The sequence below is a fragment of the Manacus candei genome, unplaced genomic scaffold (genome assembly GCF_025592945.1).
Source record: "Manacus candei isolate 608988 ecotype Guabito, Panama unplaced genomic scaffold, ASM2559294v1 h1tg000034l, whole genome shotgun sequence".
NCBI lineage: Eukaryota > Metazoa > Chordata > Aves > Passeriformes > Pipridae > Manacus > Manacus candei.
This window is the reverse complement of record NW_026138082.1, coordinates 3,493,006-3,512,700: the sequence shown is the minus strand read 5'-3', so window position 1 is coordinate 3,512,700 and position 19,695 is coordinate 3,493,006. Positions and strand designations below refer to the sequence as shown.

At 41.3% G+C, this 19,695-nt stretch overlaps 1 protein-coding gene and 1 pseudogene across 1 annotated transcript; both read right to left on the bottom strand.

Moving 5' to 3' along the window:
• Nucleotides 1-4: 4 nt before the first annotated feature.
• On the bottom strand, nt 5-11,690 carry LOC127473197 (pantetheinase-like). Its single transcript, XM_051792594.1, has 8 exons — nt 11,443-11,690; nt 9,572-9,813; nt 9,337-9,467; nt 6,942-7,134; nt 5,208-5,499; nt 3,655-4,028; nt 1,239-1,409; nt 5-981 (listed from the first exon to the last, which is right to left on the bottom strand). Exons 2-8 carry the CDS (start codon nt 9,782-9,784, stop codon nt 853-855), a joined length of 1,503 nt encoding a protein of 500 aa, XP_051648554.1. The 5' UTR covers nt 9,785-9,813; nt 11,443-11,690; the 3' UTR covers nt 5-852.
• A 1,022-nt stretch (nt 11,691-12,712) lies between these two features.
• Nucleotides 12,713-19,177, bottom strand: LOC127473104 (pantetheinase-like; annotated as a pseudogene).
• Nucleotides 19,178-19,695: the final 518 nt, after the last annotated feature.

Genomic DNA, 19,695 nt, shown 5'->3' with positions numbered 1-19,695 from the left:
GGAGTTTTTGATAAACATGTCATTATGTTTATTAGACATGAGACTATGTTATGTCACATGTGAGTATTTATTTACATTTGAAAACAAAAAAGGTCATATGGCACACAGCAGTGGTAATCAGTGCTGGTGTTTGGAAAGTATTTGCAATCCCAGTGTCTCACCAGTTCCATAACAGAAATACACGGGATTGAGGACCTTGAGAGCATCATGGTGAGGCAAGTAATGGTGCCAGTGTGGAGAAAAGGAAGGAAAAAGAAGATTAATAGAGGTCTCTGACCACTCTTAAGGACACAGCCACAAATCATGCACATGTGCTGAAACTCATGTGCTGAAAGAAGGTCACTAGGGTCCAGCAGCAGCAACAAAACACAGGTCACTGGGGGAGAAGAGAAACCAAAGATGTGAACAGTGCCTTCTCACCAGGAGTAGTTGGTCTGAAGTAGAATTCTAAATCCTCTAATCCCTAGAGCAAATTCATCTACAGGGCAGCACTACTCAGCATTAACAGGAAGGAGTAAAGGACAAGGTTTAATTCAAATATGTTGGTGTTATACGACTAGAAAGACATAGAGAAGACGTGAGGGAGGAGTTGCTATGTGATACCAGGTAACTCAGTGACTGGTTTACTGGTTGCAAACAGTTCCATCACTGAATAGCATCCAGTGCAGACAGGAGGTGTTGCCAAGCTGTTTTTCAGAACCGATAAGCAGAATAACTTTTGATTCCAAGTTTTGGTTCAATGGAGATTTCCAAGAAATGATGATTCATGTCGTGTTCTGACCAAGAAGTGGTGGCAGGTTTTGTTGTAGTAGAGGATGCTGTATCTCATTTGGAAACAGTGTTCAGCTTCAATCACAGAAAGGCTGCTGGCTGTGGGTCTTGTTTCAGATGATCATTTTCATACCACCGTCCAAAAAGTGTCACAGTAACGACTGGTTTTGTCGGTTTTGTCTTATTTATCAAGCGTCCATCATTCAGTACCTGATTGAAAAAGGTAAGAGAAGAATGTGATTAGAGAAGTACCTATATGAACACACTAAGAGCTCAGAAAAATGTGACAAACAGGAAGAAGGAACGTCAGACCCTATCTCTTACTGAAACTAGTGATTTCATTAAAAGGTATTTAATAGATCAATTATTCACTATGAGCAAGTTCACTTTGGCTGCTTTGACACAGTTAATTCCATGACTATCCTGCAGAGGACCTGACATGACACAGCTCCAGGGTATTCCATTACCTTGAACTCCCCAGGGGCCAGTTGCACTCCGCTGTACAACACTTCTGGAAAGACATAGTTGGTGCCAAATGTGCCGCTGAGGGAGAACATCTCAAACTCGGTCTGAGCTGTCTCCACTGGCTGCCCACATGTGTCCAGGTCTGTGCTCTTGCACTTGAGCAGTGTGCATATCTGCAGGGAGGAGAAGACAACAACGTATTTAGCAAGATAGAAACACTCTGACAGGAAAGCCTTGTGTCATCAAAGCCGGTATGTGTCAGAGCAGATGAGAGTCACAGGATCTTTTTCATAATCTTCAGGCAACTCCTTTTTAGTTGTACCTTATTTTTTACCCCTTGATCTGACTGGCAGTATTCCAGACCTGCATTGCCTTAGTAGTTACAAATAGACTGCCTCTGATGTAAGTGCTGCCAGAGCACCTTATTTCACCTCTGAAGCCCAGTCTTGTCACTTCCACTAATTCTTCCTATTGCCAGTTCTCTTATTTGAAGGTTCCTTTCCCATGTGTAAGATAAGTTTGTGAATGGAAATTTTAGGCAAATGAAACAAAGTCCTTCTCATGGGTACACTGTGCAAGTATACACCCAGGTCTGCCTACTAGTATTTGTACATGTTGGTAATGACACCTCATTAGATGGCCTGGTAGTCCGTGGGAAACCTGAATTTGATATTCCCTATCCAAATCCTGGTGAATACAGGCCAAGGTGATGAAGTTAGCATCTTCTGTTAGAATTTAGTGTTAGCAATTGTAGCACATAGAGGAAAGTAGGAATCAGTGTCTCCCTATTGTCCTTAATTATCCAGCTGATAAATATTTATGGTCTTCAAGAGGAAATACGAAATAGGGTGCTAGCACTGCTATTATTCAGGAGTGATTCGAAGATGTTGGCTGGTTTTACTCATAATCATGGAGTTTTTCTATTTTGTCAGATATTGGAGAACAGAAGCATATTTGCAAAAATCAGAAGTATTATTCTTCAATGAATATAGTTTTGTGTTGAAATGCAAATAAGCAGAGAAATAAAGAATATGTTCTGAAGAAATGAAAAAATAATGAGGGAAAAAGGAAGAGTAGAAATTCCTGTCTTCTCTAGAACTTTCAGTACTCGTAGAGACTACCTGGCAGCTTCCACAACCACTGAAATAAATTTTACAACCAAGTTCGCCAAGAACTGAATTTGTTCAAGCTACCTTCATAAATGCATTAGATGAGCTGTTTTCTGTTTAAGACCTTCCCTCATATCCTGGAGTCTGTACCAGCTGGTATGCAGAGGCTGTGCTGACAGACAGAAGTAACTAAAACAAAAGTATAGTCTGGTGGCACAATAACTTAATTATGAAGGCAAAGAATATTTTCAGATATGGCTTTAAGCAAATTCAGCCAGGATGTAACTCACTGTCTTCCCAAACATTTGATTAAAAGAGAGGAAGACAGGATATTTCCATTAAAAGTCATATGCCATTTCAGTAGACTTCATTGCTATGATGTGGGTAATGAAAAAAAAAATAACATCTCTGCGACTTTAAACTGTCTTATAAAGATAGCTATGATCAACTGATTTTTAACAGCAACTCTTTGAGGAAGATACAGTGAGGCCCCATCTGGAGTACTGTGTCCAGTTGTGGGCTCCTCAGTACAAGAAAGACAAGGGGATACTGGAGAGGGTCCAGGGGAGGGTCAAAAAGATGATTAGGGGTCTGGAGCATCTCTTTTATGAGGAGAAACTGTAGGAGCTGAGTCTGTTTAGTCTAGAAAAGACTGAGAGGGGATTTTATCAATGCATATAAACATCTCAAAGTGCCAAGAGGATGGTCCCAGACTTTCTTCAGTGGTGCTCAGTGACAGGATGAGGAGCAATGGCCATAAACTAAAACACAAGAAAGTTCACCTCAACATGAGGAAGAAATTCTTTACATTCAGGGTGGCAGAGCACTGGAACAGGCTGCCCAGGATATTCGTGGATTCTCCCTCTCTGGAGACATTCAAAACCCACCCAGATGCATTCTTGTGTAACCTGCTCTAGGTGACCCTGCCTTGGCAGGGTGTTGGACTATATTATCTCCAGAGAACTCCATTCAATCCTAACTATTCTGTGATTCTGTGATGCAGAGGAGATTCAGAATAATTACTGCAGATAGTCACAGAAGAAGATCTAAATTTAGCCAATATTGCACACCCAAAATAATAGTGAGTGCACTCTGGGAATTTAAAAGAAGCTTAGACACCTCTCCACTGCTTTTGTTGGTTTTAAAGGTAAGTAGGCTTGGATGTTTTAGCAACTCCTTTCCATTGCTAACAAAAACAACACCAGGACTCCAGCATACAAGAGAATCATTGTCTTTTTCCACCATGGAGCTGAAAGTTTCTCCCTGTAAAAAAGCTTCCTAAAGCAAGTAACCCCCTCCAAAGAATTACCTGCAGATAGTACTGTCCTTCAACAACATGAAGCCCATCAAAAGCACCCAGCACGTAAACTTCATCATCTCGTTTCCCTGCCATCTTGTAGCTCAAGTGACAGCAGAGGTCTTTTTGGCAGACAGTGAGATCTCCCCCAGGCTTAGTGAGCTCAGTGAAAGTGAACTGGTCATGAAAGATGATTCCTGTGAAATCATGGTCATCTTGTGACAATCTTTTGACACTCAAAGCATATGAGCTCCAGCTGACAGCAGGTGGGGAGGCAGGAGAAAGACAAGGGTGTGCATCTAGTTCGGCAATGAGGAGGTGACCATCTTCACTTTTCATATTGTAGGAGTATGTCCTGGCTCCGTCTGGTGCATAAATACCACTCCCTGAGGAGAGCACAACAGTCAGTTCAAGAATTAAAAAAATCATATTATCCTTTTAAGTGTCCCTACTGCTAGCTCATCAACTATTCCACAAAGATTACAGAAATTTTAGTCTCACTGAAGGTGACCATTAACAACTCAGTACATAGAGCTCGTGCTTTGGCAAAGAATAGCATTTATTCCCCTGGATGAGGTCTGCTCAGTGTAGCCAAAGGCAGAGGATGTTATTTCTGTTCTGTTCTGTTCTGATTCTATTTATAGCCTCCTCAGTTCTCTTTTCTCCTGTATGCAATTAAGTTACTTGGTAATTCCTTTATTCTCAGCTAATTGAAGTGAAAGGACCACCCATGATTGAGACAATCCAAAGCACAACACAGTCAAGAATCACAGGCCGGTCCTGGTGAAAACATAAGGAGGTAGCAGTTGTCCAGCCCCCTTTAAACTGGCTGAGAACTCCTCCCAGTGTGGGGAATTCACATCTGACCAGTACCAAGCAACCGAGGGAAATCAAAGTAGATCTGTCATACCCATCACTGCCAAAGAGCCTCATAAAACGGGCAACAAGCAGAAGCCTCTCAGGCATGTCAAATGAGAAGCCCAAAGACAACACTTTGGTTTCACAGCTCAGTGAAGATACTGGTCTAACTGAAATATACTGTCCCATAAACTAAGCTCTAAAAAATCAGTCCTACATTGTAAAGTGAAAATGTAGACTTCTTAGCAGTGTTACTGCAACAGATTTGAAAGTTTGTTTTTAAAGCTCTTCCATAACCATGTTAAATACGGCTACAAATAAGTCTTTAATTTGGTCAGAATAAATGTAGCCATGTACATGGTTTACAAGTATATTTACAGTTTGGCATTCAATCACAGACTTAGAAGTGGAGAGGAAAAGAGCCTAAGTGGCAAAATTTCTATTCAGGTATAAGGAACAGTAAGTAGTAAGTAGCTTACTAATTGTTTAGAGACATTAGAGAACAAAAGAAAATCCTAAGAAGCTAGGGCAAAGAAAACACTACAAGTTTTGCTGTGCCTTGTATGGCAACAGATGGAATCTGTCAGGTTTAAAATTTGGTGACTAGACTTCCAGATAAACACATTATATTCCTCTGCAAAATCACCTTGTAGAACAAGACATATAGATTCACGGTTATAAAGATTTTTTGGACAGAGTGAAATTACCTGTCATTGCCAAGCTGGTTTTGTGAGTATTGGCAGCTAACAGGTTGACACGCATACCCATAGCCCAGGCAGAGTGAAACTCAACTGCAGTCAGAAATGGCAGAACATTCATCCAAGCCGTCGGGAAGAGCACAGTGTCCACCTGCATCTTGCTCACCAGGACCACTGCAGGCTCATGGAAAAGGATGTCAAAGCAAGTGAAAATGCCGAACTTCCCAAAGGGAGTCTCAAAGGTGACAGCTTCCGGTTCTTTTGGGTAATTAAACTGAGTTTCTGTTGTAAAAAGATTATACTGTAGGGGAAGGAAAAAAGAGAAATCAGTTAGAGGCACTTACTGTGAGACCCTGGAGTCATTCCCTAAAACTGTTCAGAATGACTTGTGAAAATTTTTGACCTGTACTGGAACCCCTCACATGCAGGAAGTCAGGCTAAAATTGTATGATCATAGTACCCAAAAGACGGATACGGGGAGACACATATTGCCCTGGCATTTAGTTAGGAAAGCAGCTGGTTGTCTTCATGTCTGCTGATGTCATCATAAAAATAATCTCTCTACTCTCCCTACCTGCTTTATACTTCTGGTGACCAAAATGCCCACAGAATAATAATAATAATTTAAGAGGAGCAGGGAGGTTCTGGTGCCAAGAGACAGAATTGGTGACCTTGGTGTGGAGATGCCCAGAAGTACTGTAAGTACACAACACCAGCATGAAGCACGAGACAGTACTGGAAGACTGTAGAACAGAGAAGAAAACAAAGGATGGGCTGATGGGGGAAAGGCAGATGATCTCAGCCAACAGAAAAATCCAAGTTTGCAAACATTCTTGGTTTCCAACATTTTCCTTTTTCCTTCACATACATGTTTTTTAACAACTCTTTATTACTGTCCAAGTGGCCTGGACAATAAACATGGACACCAAACCAGAAAAGAGGTCTAAATTTACTGAACTTATAATTCAGCACCTGGGTTATGCTAGGTTGGAATGAGGGGTGGACCAGACTCGCATTATCACCCAGTTTGCTCACAAATAAATATCTTGGCATCATCTCTGAACAACAAGGTGAAACACTGGGTCCAAAGTGCATTAAATGAACAACTGACTTCACTCTAGTAACATTGGTATGATATCTGGCACACAATTCATAAACAACCTTGATGGAACTTGCAGGAAAGAACATAATACTGAAAGAACTTTCATTGGGTGCAAATGTTTCAAAGCCCTCATCTCTTTTAACACCCATCTTAGGTCCATGGTTTTGTCCAAATAATTCCCATTGTACAAAACCAGTGCTGAAACAGCATCAGAAAAAAATTTACAGGAAGGGGCCTGTCTTTCTCAAAGCAGAGTACTCATCTATAATGAGATACAGATGAATGTTTTCAAATCCTGGAACATGAAGGGGTAGTCTGGTGAAAACCTGGCACTGAAAACTGAAGCTGCTTAAGCAGCAGGATTTCCAGTATTAGGGATTTAATGATCTGAGGAAGTCAACCAAAATCATATGCCACTAAATTGCACCAGAGCAATCATTTTTCATACCAGTCTGTTTTGAGAAACATGACAGGAAATGCAAATTCGGCATCAATACTTCAAAGCAAGAGAGAGATTCTTTTAAATTATAAACAGAAGAAAACTCTGACATGGGACAATGACTGGCATCTAATTCTCTTTCCAAATGAGACATTTTGGAAGTAGTGGAAAATTAGTTCCTGCCTTTCCAAGGCCACTTTACCTTGTGGTAACGAGCCACCAGTTTCCCCTCTGGATCAAAGACGACATCCGTATTGTACTGGTAGCGACCGTCACTGGGGCAGCCGGGATCACTGGAGTTACATGGTTTCTTGTCCCCAATGTTTGCAACCACATAGATGGAGTTATTCCTGGCCATGCAGCTGAGTCGTTCCTGCACTGGTGCTGGACCAAATCTAATGTATTTTAGAAAAGGAAAAAAAAACATTAACAAAAACTGTGCTATCAGTGTCTGTCACTGGAGTGCTTGAGGGCACACGAGCTGCACCTTCAAACCTGTAGCCATGCAGGGCAGGCAGATACACAGAGTTGCTGCAGTGCTGCCTCAGATTGCCTCCTGCACCTTGGGGTGGGTCCTGGACCCTTCCCATTGGCATATGCAGGGACATGCCTGCCAGTCACCTTCAGCACCTGGAACGTGCTCTGCAGCAAGCAGATAATCCTCGGGTTGGGAAAGGCTAGGAGAGGACTCTCTTCCAGAGGAAGACACTAACTTGATGTCACACTGGAAAATATTTTAGCATCTGGCATAGTGACACCTGAGGACCGCAGCTCTTGGCCCTTAGCACACTAAGAGAGTTGAGCTGTGGAATAGTGCAAAGGAAAGGGTCAAGGCAATTCACCTCCTCCCATGGGCAGGAGCACTTAGACCTCTAGCCATGGCATGAAGAGCAGTGGGCTATTAATTTAAAGATGTGACAGGCCATGTGCCAGAAACTGGCACCACATCTGAAGCACTCATACTAGGCCATAAAGAGAGCAGCCATCCCCCTCTGCAATGTGGCAATGCATATGGCTTTGCAAGGTGTGCATGGGCCACACAAGGAGGACCATCATGCAAAATACACATACAGCAGCAAGGAATGAGGTATGCCAGACAGTGATGGTAGGTGTTATATTACCAAAAGCTGCTAATGAAACCCCTGATTTAGAACAGTGAGATCACCTCTGCCAAAACTGTGTGAAGAACTGGAATAAAGACTTGCTTAGACACACTGCCACCCCACACTCCACAAAGACATTAAGCTTTTGGAAAGCATCTAAAGGAGGACAACAAAGATGGTAAAGGGCCTTGAGGGGAAGCTGTATGAGGACTGGCTGAGCTCACTTGACTTGTTCAGTCTGGAGGAGACTGAGGGGAAACCTCATCGCAGTCTACAACATCCTCGGGAGGGGAAGAGGAGGGGCAGACACTGATCTCCTCTCTGGTGACCAGTGACAGAACCCAAGGGAATGGTCTGCAGTTGTGTCAGAGGAGGTTTAGGTTGGATATTAGAAAAAGGTTCTTCACCCAGAGGGTGGTTGGGTGTTGGAATAGGCTCTCCAGGGAAGTGATCACAGCACTAAGCCTGACAGAGTTCAAGAAGCATTTGGACAATACTCTTGGGCACACAGTGTGTCTCTTGGGGATGGTCCTGTGCAGGGCCAGGAGTTGAAATTTATAATCTTTGTGGGTCCCTTCCAACTTGGCATATTCTGTGATTCTGTGATTCAATGAAAGGTTGTATATTTTAGTTACTTATATCTCAGTAAAAAGTTGCACATCCTGCACTGTTCCCCATTATGACACTTCTCAGAATTGAAGAATTATATCCTCACAGATATAACAAGCTCCTCCTCAACAAGAAGGTGCAGAAAACTGTGGTGAAGAAGGTAGACCATGGCTGTAGTTCCACAGCTGAGCACTTAAAGTGTAAGCTGTAAGACTCTGAAGTCCGATACTCAACTACAGGTTAGTTTGTCACTGCTGGAATATGCTGCTTGAATGGCAGATCATGTTCTACCTCACAGAGACTCTAGCAATTCAGACTTTATCTTACCTTAATTGTGGAAAACTACGATTAGAAGTTTCTGGGTTTGTATCACTCTGAGGTTTGAACTTTGACTACTGATCTCATCACCTCTATTATTAGCTGCTCAGAAACTAGTTCTTAGCTGTCCAGAAAAATGGTGTGTGTGCATTTTTTGAACATGGCATTTGTAAAAGACAAACAAAAAATGAAGAAAACCCGGTGTTAATAACTTACAGTCAGTTCTATTCAAAATAATGTGAAAAAATTGAAAGTAGAATGAGAAGCAGCATATTCTGGCATCAAAGCTTTTCCAAAAAAAAAGACATTTCCTCTACTTTTCATAACTCAAATTCTGTATGTTGTTTGAATTTCTCCTTGAAGAGCCTAATTAAAAAAAAAGTTTTTAATGTTTCCCTCACCAATTAGTCATGGACACGCTATATATTTTATCATGTAACTTCAAACTCAAATTTAATTGAAACTTACGTCAAAAGCATTAGCAGTTACTATGCATTTAGTGGGAGCTGCTCATGACTCCATGAGATATTAGTTTGAAACCACATAAATCACTGCAGAAGGAATCACCTTGAGGGGTCAGTGCAGGGAATCCAGTTCACCACTGGAGCAGGGATATCCTCTAGGTATGGGTAGATGGATTCTCTTGTGAATTGCCAGCCATAGATGCCATCTTCAGGAGTCACAATGATGTGGGCACCCTGTCACAACAAGCTCTGTTAGAAGCTCACCCATCAACATATAACCAGGGGGGTCAGACAGAGCAGAAAACACTAATTAACAACCCTCATGATACATCTGGTACCTGCTGGGCGGCTTCCTTTATGGCCCCTTCCAAGACATCCATGTTTTTGTTCATCAGGGCCAAAGCAGCATCGGGAGAAACAGGCTTGTCAGTGGGATCTGGCAGGATGACTGCGTGCTCGTAGACGGCTGCAATGAAGGTGTCGGAGGCAAGGGCCTGAAGGACTGCGAGTGCGAATACCCCAGCATGCAGGAGAGGCTGGGAAGGGAGCATGGCTGGTGCCTTGCAGCTCCTGGAGTACTCTGAGACATGGAAAACAGTGCAAAAGGAAAATGCATAGAAAAGAAAAGAGGGACAAAGTTCAACTTTGAAAGAGGGAGGAACTGCTGGTCTGTTAAAACATTATCTTGGAACCAAGCGTGACATACAGGAAGGTATAACAGCACACACTAAGGATGTTGCAACTGAACATAACTAAAATACTGGACAATGCCAAGACTAATTGTGCCAATAAAAAAGTAAGTCATTAAAAACATGTCTAGAACTAACAGTCCAATTTTTTTTGTATACTTTTCTCTGTCACTGATTCAATAGATTTTTGCTATCTCTGTTGGCTCGCTCTTCACCCAGGTGAAAGGTGGATGTGTCACCCATGGAGCTAGTGTTCTGTGAAGTCTGAGTGGCAAAACTGAGGGTCTTAAAAACTGCTTTATGCTAGTATCTTCATATTCCTCAATTCCTATGTTGTGTTAGTATGTGCAGTGAGTTTCTTTAGACCAAAGTAATTGCATTAGCATCTCACTGTACTTGATGTCATATACTTCAAATGCCAGCAACAGAACTGTTCCTTGAGTTCATCCAAGTTTCTCTCCCAGTCACTTTAGCTGTACATCACTTTCCAACAGCATTCCATCAGAAAATACAAATCTGGAGGGAATGTTTTCCTCTGAAATCAGGCAGGTAAGTAACTCATTGCCTGGCTCTCACTAACCTGAAGCAGAAGAGCGGTAAGCATACCTGCTCCTCTGTACACCTTTCTAGTCCCCAGGAACATGCTGTGTATTGAGAGGCCTTCACTTTTAATCTTCAACTCAGTTCAAATGCATTTGTTGCTATGACATTTTCAATTTTTTGTCTTTCTAGTAGTTGCAGTATTCTCACTTGAGAAAGGCTGTCTGAACAGTGGAAAGCAGAATAGGCTGTCTGCTTTCAGCTACAACAGATTGCCACTGTAGAGCTGGCTCAGAAATTACAGACTTGTGGATGAATGTAGATACCACAAAGTTCTCTGCAAGAGTAGTGCTGACTGAGCATTTCAACCATTGGGAACATTGATTTCTATTTGGTAACATTCACATCTAAGTACTTCTCCACACATTACTAAATGTGAGCCTTTTAAACGTTGCAATAGAGATTTCAGTGATACTTGAACTAATGTAGCTTGGAGGCCTTCCCCTCCTCTCCACCCCACTTTTCTTACCAAATCAAATATGTGTTGAATCATATTAACCACAATTAGACACCAGCCTAAAGGAGGAAGTAGTAAATGCTCCCTTCTTTAGCAGTAGAGAGGACGTCAGCCAGAAAAGTGACTGACCTGGCAGGGCTAAACAGAAAAATTTACTGCCCTGCAAAGTTCAAGTCACACCGCCGGGACAAGGGGGTTTCCGTAGTACAGTGAGCCTCTATCTGCCTACTGCCTGCAGGGCTGGGAGCTCACCCAGGAACAAGGAACTAACACAAGTTAACAAACAAACACACTGAATAAACTTAACAAAACTGCAATAGTCCAGGCTATATGTTGCTGTGGACAATGTAAGGGGAAACTTTATCTAGAGGTCTGTCTGCTTTCCACAACTCTATCCTCCCAATCCACTCTTCCTGTACCGTACCCGCCCCCATCTCTGCTACTGCCTGATGATGACGGTTACCTGAGAACTTCTGTGAAACAGGAGGCAATTTGGTGCTAAATCGGCTTAGCTATAGAGGGAGTCTGTCTTCAGACTGGTTCTGCTTCTTTTCTTGTGCTAAGACAGAGTGTGTGGAAGACTACTGTGCATTCAAAGGGTTAATCTTGCTGTGGAGAAGCCTGTGTGAAACGTCAGACCTGCAACCATGCAATCACTACACAGCAGTGAGTACATGTGGGCAGGAATGAGGAAATCAGAAGCAGTTTATTTTTTGCAACAGCACATAGTCATTTTACTTAGCTGTAACAGGACACCATATCCTAGGGCACAGATATAAACTTAAAGATACAGTACTTGCCTTCCACGAACAAGTAGAGTACATTATTTCTACTATATGAATTGTAGAGGATTCTAATTTGATACTTTTCCAGACAAAAATCTTGTTTTTAAAACATTCATTTTGTTAAAAAAACAATGTATCTTGCACCCTGGAAGTCTGGTTTTTTTATTATGTTGGTCAGAATAAACGTAAACAATGTTTTTGATTCCAAACAAACCTGCAGAACAAACAACAGAATTAGCCACACATAGAAACCTTAGCAGCACCACACAAAGTAATCCAGTCCACTTGCCTAAAAAGTACAGTCTTCAGGGCCTGCACCCTCACACATGCCAGTGCATTCCATCTGTTCAAGCTGTTCACTGCCCCTTACCAACACCTGCTGGCACAGTCTTGACTCTCTCTCACACCAGCATGAGCAACCATTTAATAGGAACGCAGATATACTCTTGAAAAATTGCTCATTTTGAGAATTTTTGAAACACACCCACTTGCCTGCTTGGAAAAGGTTATCAACAAGTTTTGTGGAAAGGAAATTTTCCACACCCTAAAAATGTGGCCAAGAAAGATCCAAAGTAGACTCCTCTAGTTGTGAGTTAGAGCACGGTGTGATAACACATTACATCGTGTGCTGACTTGAATAATTGTTTTTTGAATCAATGGTGATTGGAGGCTTGTTTTCTTTTTCAAATTAAATGAGAACCTTTAGATGTTCTGGTTTAGAACAGTGCATGTCCAGAGATGGGGCAGAACAGTATTGTAGAAATGGCTTCTGTTACCCCATCAAAAATTTCAAATAATTAAAAATTGGTTTTTGTTGGGCCACAACCCACTCTTATGTGCCTAAATCCTACACCATTAAAGTCAGAGGAATTTATTTTCTATTGTCCCCAGTGCCTATCCCAAGCCCATGACAACCAAAGCGACTACATAAAAACACAAACACAACCGTCCAGCAGAGCAATTTATTTTTGCTGCAAAATCAAGTCAATAAATCAATGTGCAATGACTATACTGTTAGATAAGGGAACTTTAGAAAGAGAATGCCATTATAATTATGAGTATTAGTATTATTTAACATTAATTAACATTATGATTAATTAGCATTACAGAAAAAGGAGATTAAATATTTAAGGATCTGTAGTGAAATCATGGTGAAACTTGCTGTGTGTGTGGAGGGTCCTTATCATACCACCTCCCAAAGAGTGTTACACTCAAAACTGGCTTAGATGTAGTAGTCCAACTTATCAGACATCCATCAGACAGCACTTAGTTATGGAAAAGTAAAATGAGCAGGAACATCATCACAGCAGTACTATTGCATGGCAAACACACAAAAAAATATTTAATAATGTCAATCTAGGTGAGAGAGCTCCAATCTCAAATGGAGCTACCATGAAGTTTGAAAAAAACTACACTTTGTCTTGAGGGAGATCTTGTTCTAGGGGATTTTTGGGGGACAGGGAAGAAGGGAATTGGTAAGATGGACGCTCTGTATGAATACAACCAGGAAAATCAGATAGAAATAAAACTGCCTTGAACTCAAGGCAGTTAATGAAACAGAGGACACTGATAACTACAAGTAGCTTTTTGACCATTTGTGTTACAAGTCTGACATATCACGAGGGTGTCCCATCACCTCGAACTCCCCAGGTGCCAGCTGCACCCCACTGTACCGCTCTTCTGGAAAGATGTAGTGGGTGCCAAATGTGCTGCTGAGGGAGAACACCTCAAATTTGGCCTGAGCTGTCTCCACTGGCTGCCCACATGTGTCCAGGTTTGTGCTCTTGCACTTGAGCAGTGCGTATATCTGCAGTGAGGAGGATACAGGAAGGCAAAATACCATTAAGCTTTCAGCAATCAAGAGCTGGATTTGACAGCAAGAAAAGCTGTTATGAGGAAAAAAATGATCCAACATATCTGCTCATTTATTTAGGCCAAGAATATCCAAGGATGGCACTTGAAACTTTGTAAAAAGACAGTTCCATTTATTTAGGCCAAGAATATCCAAGGATGGCACTTGAAACTTTGTAAAAAGACAGTTCTTTGCCAATACTGCAGCAAAGCCTTGTGTCTGCATTTGCACGTGCTTATAAGTGTGTGCATTAATGCATAATATGTATGCATTTAGTCACAGATGCGACCTAGAGGAGTTACTGAGTTTCCAAAAAAACTGAAGCCATACTCTATATATTCTCTATATATTTTTATATATATAGAAAAGATATATAGCATACTAAAAAAAAGCTTAACAGAAAAATTTTAAAGAATCAATACACTGGTAATGTAAATACAAATGTTATATCCGTATTTAGCTTCTTAATTCTTTTAAATAACCACATGGTAGAGAATCACATCAGCACAATGGTACAAACTACTAAGCAGAAAGAGTGACAAGAGCACCCCTATGAAGACAGGCAGAACTCTACAGTCTTCTCTCCCTTTTTTACACATATACAGAAATCTCCTTAGAATCACAGAGTCATTTAGGTTGGAAAAGACCTTTAAACTGATCAAGTCCAATCATTAACCCAGCACTGCCAAGCCCACCACTAAATCATACCCCTAAGGACCACATCTACATATCCTTTAAACACCTTCAGGGATGGTGACTCAACCATGCCCCTGGGTAGCCTGTTCCAATGCTTGACAACCCTTTCAGGGAATACATTTTTCCTGATACCCAATCTAAACTTGCCCTGGCACAACTTGAGGTCATTTCCTCTTGTCTTGTCACTTGGGAGGAGAAACCAACCCACACCTTGCCACAACCTCCTTTCAGGTAGTTGCAGAGAGCAAAAAGGTCTCCCCTCAGCAATAAATCCTCCCAAACCTACAACCTGCAAAACCTGAAGAGCAACTTACGCAAGATGTGTTCCAGAAATTACAACCAGCATGGATATGTATCCATCTTGTTCTGTCCTTGACAAAATTACTGAGTGACCTCACATTGTTGAAGTGTGGCAGCATATGGTCAACCCAAGGTCTTCACTTCCATCATTTCTAACATAGAAAATCAACACCCTTAATGAAGACAAAATGTATCATGAAGAAAACAAACCTTTTCCAGGGGGCCTAAAAAATGCCTTGTCTTAAATGCTCTCAAATAAAAAATGGAACAAATGGAAATGGACTGTAAAGAGAGTATTGCAGCCTTCCCACTGCTGAAATAAGAGCAGAAAACTCTTACCTGCAAATAATACTCTCCTTCAATGACATGTAGCCCATCAAAGGCACCCAGAACATAAATTTCATCTTGCTGCTTCTCTACCATCTTGTAACTCAGATAGCAACAGAGGCCCTGCTGACAAATGGCATGATTTCCTTCAGACTCAGTGAGTTCTATGAAGGAGATGAGATCATGGTAAATGACACCACTGAAATAGTGTCTGTTTGATGGAAGCTGTTTGATCTTGCTGGCATAAAATTTCCAGTTAACAGCACCAGCATAGTCAGGAGAGAGACGTGAGCATGAAGTCAGTTCTGTCACCAAAAGGTGACCATTATCCATTACAGCATTGTAATAATATGCTTTTGGACTGTCTGAGGCATAAATACCACTCCCTGCAAACACATAACACCAGAGAGCTTCTGATCTGAAAGCAAGTGCACGGGACAGGTAAGCAGTATTCACTAATTATATGTGTGCAAAATTTTATTCTAATGTTTACCTTCACAGACTACAATTGTAACCTAATGTTTTTTGCAATCAACAGAAAGTAGACCAACCTCTGATGTTTCAAGTATTGTAAGTGACAAAATTAGTGTGCTGATTATATACGATTTGAGTGGCTGAAGCTATACATTCTTCCTTGAGTTTACCTGCATTAGAAATCACTAACTCTGACTAAAATAAGTGGTAACACTGTCAAATCAAAAAGTTCTGTATGTAAAAGATATTACCAAAATTCACATCCTTATTCAAGTGCTTTACATAAATACAGAAATCTTTAATGCCCAGAGGAAAACCTATTCATAAGGAATAAGAGTTGTGTGACATTGGGTTATCAACAACATAACTAACTGAATGGCCCGGATCTGCTTTTACTTGGACGGCAAAGTTTAGAGCTACATTGCAGCAGGAAGTTTCTCTCAATTCTGCAAGCACATGCACACAAAATTTGTGATTGACGTCTAGCATCTGTTTAGGAAAAATAATGAAAACAAAGCCTGCAAAGAAAACGAGACACAATGTCTCCAGCCCAGAGGTACTATTTACAGGACTCACAAGAACATTTCTCAGAATCAGGTTTCCATCTAGTGGAGAAAACAAAGTTTGGGCTTTCGCGTGACCAAAACGATGATAAACACCAGGGTCAGACAATGAAGAATAACACTCATAAACTCTCAGGACTCATTATTTAACAAATAACTAAAAGTGTTATAGTCAACTTGAGCATTTCTGAGTTCTGACATAGTACATTTTTAAATCCTTTATATCTTTACAAGTACTCCTGTCCTAATCCTATTGACATGTGTGTATGCCTGCTGATAGGAATTTCTACTCAGGTCAACTGCACTACACAGATATAAATGTTGCCCATGTGAACAAGACCAATTAGAGCAATATCACATTACCTATCACACCTAAAGTGGAGTTGTGCGTATTTGCTGAAGAAAGTTGATGCCTGTTCCCATGGCCCATGCTGAGTGAAACTGGACTGTTGACAACAGTGGAAGAGTGTTAATCCAAGCAGTTGGGAACAGAATGGTGTCAACCTGAAATCTGCTTGCCAAGACCACAGCTGGAGTGGTCTAGAGCATACTCTACCACATGATAGAGTATGCCTGTGCAAGTGAAAATGCCAAAGTAGCCAAAGGATGTATTGAAAGTCACAAATCCTGGATCCTTAGGGTAATTAAACTGTTTCTCTGTCATGAAAAGGTTGTACTGTTAATGGAAAAGAGAATGGAGGAAATAAAATATTAGAAAAGAAATCCAACCATTTAAGTTAAAAAACATTGAATACTCATTCACTTAAATACAGGTAATGGAGAACATGTTTTGTGAACATGCTATACCTCAGTTTCAAAGAGGAGAATCATACCACTGCAAGAGAAGTCAAGCACAAATAACTGTGGTTCTGATTTATACCAGTGTAGGGGATTTGTATTTAGTTAGCAAGAGTTTATTTAGGATATTAATGTTTAAATATCTTAAGTGTCACTTCCTACTGAGATGCAGTAAAAACAGAGGGCTTATTGAGCTCTAATTAATTTCATTTAACTACTTGCTATTAAATTCAGAATAGCAGGAACAAAGATATTGTAAGGCAGTGGCTTCCACCTGCCCTCTGACACTTGTTCTATAACGACTCTATGTAGAAACACATTTAAGCCTGGGAAGCAGCTTCTGTTTCTCATCTTTAATCACCTGAGAATCATAATCGCTTCCTGAACATTTTAAAATCCTCTCACCTTGTGATAACAAGCCATCAGGTTTCCTTTCTGAGTCAAAGATAACATTGGTATTGTACGGATAGTGGCTATCACTTGGTCACCTTGGATCACTGGAATTGCATGGTTTCCTGTCTCCCATATTTGCAACCACACAGATGGAGTTATTCCTTGTCAGACAGCTCAGTCTTTCCAGCATGGGTGAGGAAGCAAACCTAATCAGCAGGGAAGGAAGAAAGAAGTAAACGATCAAAACTATTCGATCCATAAAAATTCTAACGCTAAGATTACAGATCACAAGAGTGATAGGTCTAGGTTAGCCATATCTAATCGGAGACTATTTTTTTCTGTTATTTGACAGAAGGCAGCAGATTTGTGCTTCAAAGTGTAGCATGCTGAAACTCTTGCATCACCTCACATTAACTGAGGAACACAAGGGTTTCCTTGCAGTGAAAGCAAATCTTTGCACCTTCAAGTCTCCCTTCTGCTGCTGGCATGTGGCACGGCACCGATATTACACCAACACATGGGCTAATCTCAGCCGTTCTGCTGCAGCTCTCCATTTGGCTGATGTGCTGAGGTAGCTTCTGATTTGTTTCTTCTATGGTATGTATTGTTACTTGCCTATTGCAGCTTCAAAAAATGGAGCAATTTATTAAGAAAAATAACAGAATAAAAAGGCTACCAAATCATGATTCAAAAATGTAAGTTTGGAATTATGCAGTATATTCTTTCAGTTGTAGCTGTTATTTTATTCAGAAATATTCCTAATATTCTCATAATGTAAACATTTTCTACAACATGCATAGAATAACTTATTGAAATGTAGATTCCATAAGTTTCTTCTTTTAAATAAATCTCAACCTTTCTGGTGTACAAATAAAGAGAGTTACAGTGAAGAAAAATGACAGAGAAAAACTACAAAGAAAGTTGTCTGAAGCTATTTATGGCAACTACATGATGACTAACCTGGTTTTATTTCACAGCAGTTGCTCCAAGACACTTAAAACTATCAATCACGGCTCCTAAAGGTAGCCATCTTTCTTGTCACTGTTCCCCCATTTATAATAGGGACAATACCTTCCAGGATCAGCACATGGAATCCAGTCCACCTGTGAATTTGGGATATCCTCAAGACAAGGGTATATTGTTTCCCTTGTGAAGACCCAGCCACAAATGCCACCTTCAAGAGTCACAATGGTATAGGCACCCTGGTACCAACATACAAACCACCAAAAACACCATTAAGATAGGAAAAGACAGTCAGTGTTTACTCAAACAAATGTCTCTAATGAAATCATAATAGCTGTCTGGCTGCTTCTTTGATGGTCACTTCCAAAATTGCCATATTTTTGTCCATCAGCATCAAGGGTTCCTCAGGAGAAACTGGCACTTCAGTGTCCTCTGTTGTGCTCACAGACCCCTGCAACACAGGTTCCCAGGGCACAGGCCTCAAGAGCAGATAGCACCAAAGGGCTTTAGGAAGCCCCATGTCTGGAGCCTGGAAATCATCCAAGAGGAGGCCACAGGCAGGCAAAAGCAGAGGGCTTTAAAAAGAGGAAGTCTTGCACAATATCTGGAAGTTTCCCAGGGTGACAGAAAGTTGACACCAGGAGATGCAATCACCCTGCCTGGAAAAACTCACAGCATCAAAGGCAAGAGAGCCACCAGCATTGAGCAATTCTGCCTCACACCACCACAGAGAAGTCACCACTGTGTGGCAGCCGAAGAAATATCACCTGCCACATCTTCGAATGAGTCAGGTGTGGCATTGCTGCAGTAACACAGCTCAAGGCAAGGTCACCGCAGGAAAACAGTTTGGGAAATCTCAGCAGAGACCAGCACGCATACTTTCCTATAGAAACTGAAGGGCGTAGGGGGCAGGCAGGGCTGCGAGAGGCAAGCAGATAACTCCAAGCTCAGCACCACCACACAGGCACTACCTGTGCCACTCCTGCTTAGGGTTGCTCTGGTCTAGCTGGTTGTAGTTTGGCTATACCTGGCACAGTTCCCATTCATCACAGCTTCACAGCTTGTACAACTGTGTGGGTAATGACAGGTGGGTATTTAGACCTGCCACTGAATGAGACAAGCACAGCACTAGTCAGAGAGTGGCTTAGCTTCCTGTAGAAGACCTGACTGCCCTACTTTAACTATTGTTCCAGGACCTTTGGGTAATCATAGTAAGAGAACATGCTTATGAATTATTTCACAAGGTAAAAAACTTGGAAATCAGGATTCCCTTTCATGTTTCTTTGGTCTCCATTGTGCCCATGAAAGAATGAACAAGGGAGAAGATATGTTGCCAGGAAGTTAAAGGAGTTAGTTAAGCCTGCCTAGTTTCTACTGGTGGTCTGGTGAAGTTTTCACATGCAGCAGGACAACTCATTACTTTCAGTGACATTTGTGCTTTTTCTGGTAATCCTGGGCACGCTGAAGTCCTAACAGTACACATGAGGTAAGTGAACAAGTCATTGCACAAAACAAGCTAATTAAGTCTCATGTCTATAGATCTGTATCTTGTGCCCCTTGTGCCT

Bases quoted from the DNA above. Each gene is read 5' to 3' on its own strand.
- LOC127473197 (XM_051792594.1), bottom strand. From the start codon at position 9,784: ATGCTCCCTTCCCAGCCTCTCCTGCATGCTGGGGTATTCGCACTCGCA. The intron at 5,500-6,941 runs GTAAAGTGGCCT...CTTCCCCTACAG, and splicing joins TGGTGGCTCGTTACCACAAG to TATAATCTTTTTACAACAGA. The intron at 4,029-5,207 runs GTAATTTCACTC...TGCTCTCCTCAG, and splicing joins AACCAGCTTGGCAATGACAG to GGAGTGGTATTTATGCACCA.